This window comes from Columba livia, chromosome 4 (genome assembly GCF_036013475.1).
Source record: "Columba livia isolate bColLiv1 breed racing homer chromosome 4, bColLiv1.pat.W.v2, whole genome shotgun sequence".
In the NCBI taxonomy this organism is placed as follows: domain Eukaryota; kingdom Metazoa; phylum Chordata; class Aves; order Columbiformes; family Columbidae; genus Columba; species Columba livia.
Genome location: NC_088605.1, coordinates 53,908,165 through 53,920,903, shown reverse-complemented (window position 1 = coordinate 53,920,903; position 12,739 = coordinate 53,908,165). Strand labels below are relative to the sequence as shown.

Sequence of the window (12,739 nt, the reverse complement as noted above, 5' to 3'; positions counted from 1 at the left end):
AATGTGAACACAATACAGGTCAGGGACAAAAAAAGACATGATATGATAACATTCAAATGGTGAAATACCAATGAAATGGTGATCTGGCTTCTTAAACTTGAGGCCAAGCTACAAAATGATCTATCACACTCACAGAGCAGGACATTAGCCACAGCATAAGGATCTTAGATAACAGCAACTGGGATGTAGCAGAATGAGCAGTTTCGCTTCCAGGACCACAGTCCCATCATAAAGCACATTCCTCTACCTATTAAATATCCATCATCTCTACTTGGTGGTTACCCAGTCCCAGATTATTTTGAGAAGGTGGTACTCTTCTGAAGTGCACAAGGAGACCAGGATGCCACATCCTCAGGAAAGCCGCAGGCTCTTATAGCAAGGCTTTCCATACTGCCCTTGCTCAAAATGCCTTCAGGCATCAATCCTTGGAAAGTCCAGGGAACTCTAAAAGAGACGCTCAGGCTCAAGCCTTGCGTGAAAAACAATGGATGAGACTCAGGTTCCAACTTCTCTGCATTCAACTCCTCCTGGAACAAACAGGGTGCAGCAACCCCGACCCACTAAGTAATCGAGTCCCTCACCTGCAAACCACTGCACATGCAAACACGCGTGCCTTCACGTGTCTTTATGGAAGTCACAGTGACACTCTGCACCCACCTACCAACAGGCAGCATCTAGTTCACCCGGTCACTTGGTTCACTTCTGTACAAACACAAATGCCTTCCCCCACTACAGCTGCGTAACAGAGTTAAAACCCTCAAGGCTCCTTTTGAAGGAAGCAAATACACAGAATGAGGCTTTAAGTTCTAAACACAACTAATAACAACCAGCAAATAAAGCAGAATCATTTGGATAAACCAAATCACACAGCTTCCTTATGTATGCAAACTCCCCCTTAAGAAGTTATTTATTTAAACTCTCTTCTGGTTTCTTATGACTTGAGAGTCAGGATGGACTTAGGTTCTTACAAAATACATCTTTCCCCCCTGTCAAATTTAAAAAAAGAGGCACTTATCATTTTAGTCCCATCCAGTCATTTGCTATTTAATTGCTATTCAAGAACCATCACCAAAAGTGATATGAAACATTCCTCCAGGTGCAAGAGAGGCTGTTAATAACCAGAAATCGCCTCGTGGTCACCCTGACTCTGGTATAGGAAACTCCAGCAAAGAAGTGCAGTGTGGGCCTCATGCTATACAGGAGACAGTTTTACTCCTGTAAAGTAACTTCATCAGTATAGAAGGAGAAAAAAAATTACTAAACAATGTAATGACTTAAGGAATGAACAGAATGTTTTGAAAATGCAAATTAAATGCATCTGTATTTTAATTACAGTTTGAAAACTCCAAGATGCTTGTCTCCACACACATTTCTTTCATTCATCTTCAGAGATGAGTGTGCACAGAGAATTAGTTTCACAGTAAAAACCAACTCCCACATACATTCCCAAAATAATTTGCATGTATTACCAACAAACAAACACACACACAAGTTTCCAGGCCGCCCACAGACATGACAGACAAAAAGAGAACTTGTCACCATTGCCTTTGGGACCATAGCTGAAATTACTTCCATTTTTACTATGGAGAAAGCAAAATGCCAAAAGCAGCGTGAGCTTCAGCACCATACATTTAACATAATGTTCACTTAGGCTGACAAAATTTTAAAAAGAAAAACAAAACTCCCTGCAAATAGATTCTGTTCCTCTGTAGCTCTTTTCTCACGTGAAAGCTAACAAAGGCGACACAGAACTTTGGCTACAAGATGTTATTCTCTATTACAAGCAATGAGCTCAGTTTTGTAGCTGTCAGCCTATAAAGCTGAGTTTTATATTGGGTCACTAAGGGGAAACAGACGACCATCAGCTCCATTACAGAAGGCTGACAATACTCGCCTTGAAAAGCAGCAGTAACACAATGATGGCAAAGCTCACTTCATCTTTGCTTAAAATACAGCTGACCATACTTCTACAGGCACTGTGATGCCTCCACAATCATTCTGAGTCTCCATTTTAGTTTGATCCCCCAGAGACCAGTGCCACAGCATGAAATGACCCATCTGATCTCCCAAAAACTTTTGTCATAAATTCTTGGCATAGTATCTCATCAGGAAAATTGCTCTAGTAGGAAGTCCCTGCAAATTACTTTTTGACTTGACTGCATAGAAATATAGTAAGAAATATTTTGAGAAAATCGTGAGAGCGCTGCCCATCAGTGCAGCAGCCAGTACTCCCATCGTCAGCTATGCGGCCCCAGGTTTAACGTGGGCAAGAAGGATGGTGAGGTTGGGCACAGAAGTGCTCAGGCTGGAAGGAAATCAAGTGAGGGGAGCTGACACCTTGAAAACCAGCAATAAACAGCCAAATTATCACAGAATCACAGAGAGGTTGGGGTTGGAAGGGACCTCTGGAGATCATCTAGTTCAACCCACCTACTAAAGCAGGGTCACCTAGAGTAGATTGTATTATGGGAGCAGAAACAAAACAGATTGTGGTTATGACTTAACAGCATACAGGTTACTTAAAAACTGGGTGAAACATGGCATTTGCTGGAGTTTCTCTACAGTTTAGGCAACAGACAGGTACTGTGGTATAAACATTGAAACTTGGCAGCACATCAAGTACAGTCTGACATCCAGATGTGCTGTACAGCTCCCACAGGTACCAGTGGCCTTTGGGACAGCATCATACATAGAAAATGAGTGATCTCTGAGGAAGGTGCTTCAACATGGACAAAAGGACCTGTCTTCAAAACAAACATTTCACTGTTTGAGCCTTATTCCATTACCATTTCCTACCACCCTGTTATCAGCCAGATTCCTTCCTGTTACGGAGAATCACAAGCTGTATCTGAGGAACCTTTCTGCACCTCAGTGGTGGCAGATTCCCCCCAGGCAGGGATCCATGGTGCCACAGAGCTGCCTGCACGGCTACACAGGGAGGTTTTCCTGCCCGTACCACACACATCTCAGGCCATAGATAATTATTCTCCACTCCAAATTCACACAGACCACAGTTTAACCTGTGGCAGGAACTAAAGATGCTTCTTCCAGGGTCATGTTTATCAGGAGAGGAAGCATCATCACCAAAATCAGTGCCAGTCTACTCCTGTCTGCTCAGCACAGCACATCCCCTCCACAGCACACAGACCCTGCTGCAATAACAGCTACAAGTGCAGGAGCTGGCTTCTCTCTTTCCCATCTACAACATCCAGAATAAATACCAGCTTTGCCTAGAAATTTCAGGTCAGAAAGTATTCTGTGTGCTCTGGTATGGAAAAAGAAAATTTTAAAAAAGCAAGCATTTTTTATAACTTAAAACTCCATTAATTTTCAGTTGAAACAAGATTTTAGTAAACCCCAGGCTTGCAATGTTAATAATCGGTTTCTTCCAATTTTGAACACATGAAAGATACAGACCTCAGTAAGAAACTTTTTAAACTGTGGCTGATTCAACCTGAGGTGAATGTTAAGTGAACCTCCCAAACAGATAACATGCTTGCTTTCTTTGCATACTAACCTCTGATTGTACATAGCTTTCATAATCAAATTCCATGCTACGTATAAAAGGAAAAATAAAGCCTCCCTGTGCTGAGCTGTGTCTGCAAATTCCACTTCGCTGTGTTCATCCTTACCTGCTGAGTGATTGGCCTCCTTCGCTCTGTAGTCTCCTTCATATTTCTTATACTTCTACAACATATCAAAATCTCTGTGCATCACTCAAGACTCCTACATTTTTGCCTTGAGACTGATTATGGTTTAAGAGCAAGAACATGGAGATGAGTTTCAATAAACATTATCTTATATTTACCCTTTTAAATGGCCATAATGCAAAAGTAAATTGAAAAGTAATATGGGGATTAACAGAATATACTCAATAAACCTAGTGGCTAACTGGATGCTGGCAGGTCTAGCAAATGACTGAGGCAACACAGTCACGAGTACCACTCAGCTGACAATTGCTGTTGTTACAAGCGGTTTAACCACCCACAGCAAACAGGGAGAATTCTTATGGTCGTGATACCAACAAGTCCATGTGCTATACTGATAAGCTGTTGCTGCTGAATTATAGATTACTTTATTACCACCAGTCACACTACGCAATAACATCCAATATAACCCAAAATAATTATCAAATACACTTGCACTGTCACTATGCCACTCAGTGGTGCAGCCCCTTGCTGTGGAACAATGATACTTTACATTGACAAATAAAAAATGTCCTTTTCCCACACTGCCTGAATGCAAACAAACAATTATGAATCAAAGTATTAACAAATTAACCAATTTTTTTTTTTTTTCTTAAATTGAATCATTAATCACCGTCAGCTTCTGCTCTGGTAGAACAGACGTGGCCATTTGCCACTGAGAACAAAGCTGCAAAGACTTATTTTGTGGAGTAAGATATCCTACCTGGAACAACTTCAAAAAGGAACTTTCCTGGACTTTCTTCATTGCAGGGATGCTCAATTACTCTGTTGCCAGGCAGAAAGATGGTACCCTAAAGAAAAAAAAAAAAAAAACAAACAAACATAGAATCAAAACTGCTAACGTGCTTTCGAAAGATTAACCCTTCTCCTTTTTGGACTGAGGCATAAATCAATTTGTAGTGTTGTGCCTGGGCAGCTGACTTCCAAAGCGAGACTGAGGAAGAATTATCCCAAAAGCCAACATCATAGATCCCCTTCTTTAACCAAGGTATTCAGTAATGGCTTTAGCTTTTTTTCATCTGTCAGGTTTTTGATACCATGCAGATTTTTGTACTAATGTACATGTACTAATTCTGCTGTGCTGCAGGAGAAATTGAAGACTAAAACGGTCAGTTTGAACCTGTCAGTAAAAAGCTATGAAGTCGCATGCGTGAAGCAGATGAACTTACCACCTAGACTACTTAGCTAAAGCCGAAGGATACATGGACAGCAGAGTAGCCTCAATCTGCAGGGCACACACCCCATTCCTGCTCTGTGCCCTTTCCCGAGCAGCAGGACAGAGGAAACATCCCACAGCACTCCCCGGCACGCTGCAAAGCCACAGCGGGCACAGCAAGCCCTGGTCAAAGCTGCACTTGCCCCAGGCAGCCAGATGTCAGGTAACCTCTGTGACAGGCACTGAACACCTTTACTGCAACTTCACTACCTGAAGAAGGCAGATGGGGAATTGTAGCTGTGCGTATTTGTTAACACTGGTTACCGAAAACAATGCCTGATGTGGCACTGCAACACTCAATACATTTCTGAGGCTGCAGTGGAGTGAAGACATAGCTACTTATTTTTTCTCCCTCTTTGCCCTGCTGCCACATGGGATGGCTAAACCACCCCTTTCCTCCAGGAGCTCTTTTCCATTTTCAAGTATTACAGCTCCTCCTGTTTCCTCCTTCGTTAGCAGACAGCCCTTAATTATTTTGGAATGGCTATCCAGGGGCAAGTTTTCAGAGAAGCATCCTAGGAATTGTGTTAGGTACAAGGTCTCTGTCACTGTTAATGGGAGTTAATGCCTACTTACCAATATTTCCTAATTAATGCATAACAGTGCCCCTCTCGCCACAGTAAACAACCTATAGAACTTATCTGGCTGTTTAAGCCACATAAGCACCATTTTCCACATCAGTTTCACCAAACTCTGCTTCTAAATATTTGCCAGACCCCTAATCTAAACAGTAATAAAGATATCCCTTTGCAGGAAAAATGTCAATTCTGATAATCCAGCATTTATCTCTACGGCCTTTAACCTTCACTACAAGAAGAAGTATTTACAATCATTGGGATGGCAAGACATGCAGAATGCTGTAGTATTTTCACAAAGATGACCTTAGAAACCAACAGGAAAAAGTCATCTGAAGAAACAAGTAACAGATGTTTCACAAAACCAGTATTTGTACCAGCTGAGGTGAAGACTGAGCTCTACACTGACACGTTTGTGTATTGTTGTCTGCCTGCGGGTGCAGCGTGCCCCAGGAAGCCAAAGAAAATGTGCACAGGTGTTTTATCAGATCAGACAAAATCACCTCCATGAAACACTATGATACCTTCTACTGAAAACAGATGAAACAGATTCTGCTAGGGGGCATTAGCAGTTGGGGGCAGCTTTCCTGCTCACTGCACATGCATCAAGTGCCCTGGTCCAACAGCCTTACCAGAAGCTATTTTGCTTTGTTCCTGATATAAGCAGCAATTACAAAAAAAAAAAAAAAAAAAAAAAAGGGGGAAAAGATAGTTCACAAAATAGCTCAACTCCTCATATAACAGCTGGAGGGAAAAAACAGCAAATATAAGGAATACCTAAAAAAAGCTTCACCCAGCACACAGGATAAACAGAGCAAAGTCTTAGAGTTTTTCACTTTGGAATAAATTTAACTGGCTCAGGAGCTTGTATCAGTGAATGTGTGCAGTGTATTGAAGCTAATTATGTGTCTTGCTATTCAATTAGACAAAAATATAACATTAAGGAAACCTAGCCTACAGCACTGTAAAGTAAAATCAATTTAAGAGACAGTAAATGAAAACTGCATTCAACTTTGCTGTCAACTCATTAGCAGTGCATACACTGCAGTCTCATTACAATGTGATGCTTACTGATTCTTTGACGTAAAATCCTTTTATTATTTACCTTAGAGATAGTTGTCTTAATGATATGTTTCTGAGAACATAAGAAAAATATTGTCACGGTATTTATAACATTAGCACCTTCATTTCATAGATGAAACCTATTTCATCCACTCAAATATGAAGCCTAAAGCCACACAAGCCAGCCAAGTTAATATGAAGGGAACCCAGATATGAAAACCATACAGAATATTGCTGTGGTTTAAAAAGAAAACATGTCCACAAATGCTAATTTTATTTTACTGTCTACTTTCAGAAGTATTATTGGAAACATGAGTACACATAAAATACTTAAAAATATATATGTGTGATTCTTTTTTTAATGAGAAAATAGCCTTGTTTGTGCAACATGCACCTGGATGGCCCAGACTAGCAGGAAAAGCCTAAGAGACTGATTGCAGCTCTTTCACTTCCCATTCTGTCTGGTTTCACACCCAGCTGGGCATTCACCATTCAGCAGCACTTCCCCTTCAGTAAGTGCTACAGCCACCTAGAGAATTGCACCCAGGCAACCCGGGGTGTCCCTGTGCTCCGTTTCACGGCAGCTGGCAGGGTCTTTCACAAGAACACAGGGACAACCAGGGAACACCTCTCCACCCTAAGGAAACCCCTGTGTCCCCTCACGTGGCACAGCTGCAGTCCCCGTGCCACTGTCCCCTTGCTCGGTTGTCCTTCTGAGCCCTTAAGGTGTGAGATCTGGCCCATCCTTCCAGCTGGGTGAATTCAGAGGCTATCAGAGTTGCAACATTTCAAAAAGCTCTGTTTTTCCCACTGAGCCTCTAATTCCAAGGGGAAAGAAGAGAGAAGGAACTATATAGTCTTAGACACCTAACAAGACAGTAATTTGCACATAAAAGATAAAGGTGATTTCCAGAGGAAATACATGTTTTTGACTTGGGTATCAGTGCATGTAAATGTTCCATAATTAGAACACTTCACATCGCTTTGTATCAAACTCTACAAATCATTCTAAACTGTTAAAAAAAAAAAAAAGAAATCTCAACCTAAGACTACAGATTTCATCAGGTTTATGTTCTGCTCCCAAAAATAAAGAAGGAAACATGGTGCCAACAGGGGAACAAGACATACAGTTTCTAGTAAGTAAAACAAAAAAAAAAAAAAGGGAGTGGGAGAAAAATATGGCCCCAACCTAAATCTCTCACTCACACTGCTGTTCTCTGCATGGGCTGTGCCTCCATCAGGTCAGCAGCATTTTGCCGAGCTCCTGTTGCAGTAAAACTGGGCCTTTTTTTCAATATCCAGCACGTCTGTCCTTACCAGGACAGTTGTGCTTCTCTAGCTGAGCACCGAGGGTGACTCACAGGATGCAGGAGAAGTTTGGGTTGCCCAACTGGCCTTTTCCCCAAGTACCTAGCACACTTTCAAAGGAGCTTCTCACTCACATGGTATATTCCTACACCACACTGTTGCTTCAAAACAAAGATCACCTTAATAGCAGCACAACATTTTTGTTAAAAATCTGAATATACAAAGCTTTTAACTAAACAAAAATTACTACTCAGTTAAAGTACCTGATGAAACACTGCAGTGCAGCAAGAATGTCGTAAATCAGCTTTGGATTAGAGTCATAGTATTATAGCCATAGTCAAGAGATGTTTTATCCCACCCTGGATCTCTGCAACACTTTGAGCACCACTGAGCAGATAGAAGACATAAGGAAGCGTGGAAGAGGAAACAGGACATTCACCACACAAGGGCTTCAAGACAACCATGCCTCTGTTTTGCACACTCTGTGTAACACTTTGTAACAGCAAAGCAACCCTCTGCCGCCTTCTTTTTTTTTTCTCCACTACTCCTTCCCTAGGCATGGATTCCCCAGCCCTGTCTGAGCTTTATTTCCTGAAGCAGAGTTATCACCAGTGTTCAAGAGATACCACATTCTCCCCAGGAAAGCTTATGGTACAAGGAATTCTGATGCCTTTAGGATGCAGACCGGCAACTATGAACAAATGCAACTTTTTTTGGTACCTCTGGATGCATTTAAAAAATGCTCAAAAGCATGTAGACATGTGGAAATTAACTGCTTTCTTGCCAAAATAATGTCTTCAGTATTCATTCTAATGCAGTTTCACAAAGCTTAACTGGTCTATTTGCTTGCTCTAATTTGTCCTGACACCCCTTAAAAATGCTACTTGTGAAGCTGACTCCATCAGCATTCCTATCAAATGCTCCTCCTGCCCTTCCAACTTTCGTAACAGATCAAAAATCATCGAATCCTACTTCTGCTTTCAGTGTAAGTGTTACGTTTATGTATCTCTTTTTGCTATTTCACAGGAAACTCTTCCCAGGAATTTTTTTCTGGCACCTTTACGTAGTTTCGGTTAACTCAGACAATCTTCGCGTAGTTTCTCACTTTTTGTCTGTTGCCTGAGGTTGGTTAACCACAATGGCACAGAAGCGGCTGCCTTGGTTTGGCAACGGTTTCCAGGGTTTTATGACTGCCAGAGTGCAGCTCCTGAACGAACGCAGCCCAGCTCCTCATGCCTCTCTGCAAGAAGGCTGCTACTCCAGCTGGACTGTGTCCGTCAGACCAGCTAAGAAGGTCTGCAGCCCACAATCAGGTGCCAAGCTCGCTCTCTCCCTAGGTGGTGCCAGACTAAACATCTCCACAGGTTGGTTGGACAAGGTTTTCTCAGAGAGCAAACAAGAGGTAAAGAAAACAACATCAGCTTTCATGGAGGCAGGAAGGGTTATCAGCTGGGAAGCAGGCAGGTGACAGGCAGGATTAAGAGGCAGAAAGGATCTTTGGCTACGTGTGTCTGTCACACGACTCAAAGCTGTGTACAATGCAGCACTGTTGTGTTGTTTGTCAGCATTGCTGCTTCCAGAAAATCCTGAGTGTCACACATAAGAACAACTGTGCACTTCAACTTGGATAGCACCTGACACTGAAAAATACTGCATTTATTGGACAACAATCTCAACATCACTAGTGTTCACAAGGCAGCAGCCTGAAAGCCATCCACTGTATTTCACAGTAATGCCTGTTCATAAACCCAGACTTAATATACCTGGTATGTATGCACATGTATATATACATATACATATACATATGTATATTTATACATGTAAAGACACACATGCACATATGTATTGTGCATTTATAAACAGGTAATGCATGGCAAAGAAGGTTAAAGTAAATGCATAAGCTGATACCAGTTAACTATAAACCCTCATTCCTCACATAGCTACTGGTTTTTTTGCCTTCAAACCATCACAAAAATGGATTACCTCAAGTCTAAGAGAACCCTTTCCGCTATCAGGAACCAACACATGAGGTGAGTGGGAAAATTCATAGCAAAGGCAGAACTCCACTTATACTGAGCTCAGTAATAAAACCTGTACCATCCCCACTAAAAGCCTGGTTTTGACTACAGTAACCTCTTAGAAGTCTGACTTGATTTCCACCATTACAATGTATTTCCAAGAACCGGAAATTCCTTGCTGCAAAAGGGCACAGCAGCTCTGAAAGCCAGCCCTTTCATTTAATTACCCATGCAGAGATGTCTGTATGTCAAACAGGGACCTGGGAGACTTCACCAGCTGGCTGCAAACCCCAATCAGTGCTGTGGCAGAGGCAGAGAACTGCCCGGCTGCCCCTAGCATTATAAACCAAGCTTAAAGCCCTAGTCTGGAAAACAAACAAAACCCCACCCACAAACAAACAAAAAAAGCCCACCACAACAAAAGCCACAAGCAGCTAGTATTTTTGTCCAGACAGCCCTTATCCCCCATGTAGACATTAAGGGTTTTAAATCTCATTGGTAAACACTACATAATGAAAACCAGTTTTACTAAATACAAATCTTACTGACTTGCCACTGTTATATGCAAGTAACGTTGGGTTTTCTAGCACACATGACAATAGTGGGACAACAATTTTAAAAGTTAATACAAGGTACAATTACTGTAAGAGAATGAAGAAAACATATGATGCTCTTTATAAGAGAGTAAGATTTTACTTCTGAGGCCGGATTTTTATAGAACTTAAGCATCAAAGCTCTGGAAATAGTACCATAACCCCAGGAGACGATGAATTATTTGTCTTGCAGTTATTGCAGCCATTTACAGTTCTGCAGTATTCACAGGGAGAGAACAAGCAGCACTGTCATACTTGATGCATCCAGAGGGCTATTCAGGTTCTGGAGGGTATGCAACATCCCAGGAATTAAGACAGAGGAGGACAAAGAAATTGCAAAAGAAACAGGGTTGGGCTGGGTAAAATTCAGTCAATACACAGCATACATTTTTCTGGCAGAAATGCATTGCATTTGACATTTAGTCCTCCCACTGTGTTAACACACTACTCCAGTCTGTTTCTGTTGAAGGAGGAGGATTATCGTTTAGTTCCCAGAAATTCTGCTAACAGAAGTGTAAAGGAGTCTTTTCCTTTACCTAAGGAAAGGTTCAAACTTATCTCATTAGCTTAGTTTTCTAAACAAAAAGTAAATTCATCTCATGGTGATGAATATCACATAGACTGTTTACTGGGCAATGAGCATCAAAATACTTACTCTGACATGGAGCTTGCAATTTTACTAGGATGTGATTACAGTAGCTTTAAAGATTTTTCCATCTTCCTCTCCTGCCACACATTTTACTAAGTGGTTGAGTGCCTCTTTCTGCTTGAGAGAAACTTCCTTCCTCAAGAATGAAGCAATCTTGGCTTGAGCAGCCACAAGAAAAAACTCCTTTTTTGTTCTACCAAAGAAAGCAAGCTCATACCAAGCTCAGCTGCACCACCACAGAAAATTAAGTTTGCCTAAAACCAAAGGCTAGATACAAGCATACTGCATGCCTACAGTTTTCATTTCTTTAGTAAGGGCAAGACAGAAGAGTGACCATTTCCTGACCACATCCGAGACAACGCCTGAAATGTTCAAAAGCTTTTTCTAAATCTCTTGCCCAGCACCAGCCTCTACCTTCCTGATGAAAGTGAAACTTTACATGCTTTCTTCCCACCTCTAAATTCTGCCTGCTATTTTCAAGAGTTTCAGACAGATCTTGGATTAGTACAAAACAGCTTTCCTAAAGCAGATTTTCTGTGGTATCTAGAAAAGCTTTAACACCTCTGGTTTACCCACCCTCCCCTGGTGTCTCGCTAATGAATGAGCTTATTCAATTATGTGTCACCAGCTCACCAGCTTCTGTGAGAAACACTGCTCCTCCTGCCACAAGTTTGCTTCTCCTTCCCAAGATTGTCACAGAGGGAGTCCAGGGGCGAGCCAAGTCATCAGTAACTCTTGAGGGAGGTACCCAAGACACGGTGTGCACCACACAGGCACTACCACGAGTAATCAGGACTGCGAGTTGGGAGAGAGGTGTGAAGGGACTGAGCCCAGTCAACAGGACAGGTAACAGGGTCCAGCAGTCAGGAGTGTTGTGGGAGCTCTAAAATACAAGGTGCATTCCTGGGGAACCTGCTCTGCAATCGCTGTGTCACCTACAGAAAGGACTCCCTGAGATTTCCTGAAGGCAAAGAAAAAGGCGATGTACAAATAAATTCAGATACTGCATTAAGGATTCATGAGTACAAGCTAAGCTCATTAGTAGATGCACACGTGTAGGTTTTGATAAAATTCTGCTTCATAATGATAATTATATTTTGATCAATAGTCAGGCATTACTGAATTACGTCGGAAGAAAAAGGCAGCTATGGCAAATCTTACTTCCAGTAGCTTTGGTCAGAGATTCAGCTTATTATTAGATAAAACTATTTTCCAAAGGAAAAAGGCCAATAAAGCACAAAGCATCAAAACACAGAAGGTCTTGCTTTACAGATCTCTTTTGCAAAGGAATTTACTTACTTCTAGTCCTGAGAATATCTAGGCCAAACCAACACAATTATTCCTCAAAAGGACAATATTTGACAGGAGAAAATTTCAAGTATAGTCTCTCATTTACATACAGAGCTCTCCAGAGACAGTCTTGACAGAAACAGCACTGTGAGAGAATGTAACATACATGATCGAGCACGTTAAATCAAGTCAATCATGAAATACTGAACTAAACATCTTTCAATAAAAGATTCAGGGTGGGGGGGAAGGCCTTAAAATTGAATTTGCTATTCCATCCCAGCTTCTTTTCAAATTTTGAAGAGGTGGGCAACCAGTGTCACT

At 41.6% G+C, this 12,739-nt stretch overlaps 1 protein-coding gene across 6 annotated transcripts in view; it reads right to left on the bottom strand.

Moving 5' to 3' along the window:
- Positions 1-12,739, bottom strand: part of ARHGAP24 (Rho GTPase activating protein 24) — a 213,157-nt gene that overhangs the window by 128,465 nt on the left and 71,953 nt on the right. For 5 of the 6 annotated variants that reach the window (XM_065061793.1, XM_021289270.2, XM_065061794.1 and 2 more), the window contains one exon: positions 4,411-4,498. In XM_065061793.1, the coding sequence (XP_064917865.1) occupies positions 4,411-4,498 (88 nt within the window). Of the gene's footprint in view, positions 1-4,410; positions 4,499-11,761; positions 12,387-12,739 lie in introns of those variants that run through there. The other variant, XM_065061797.1, reaches the window with a different exon arrangement.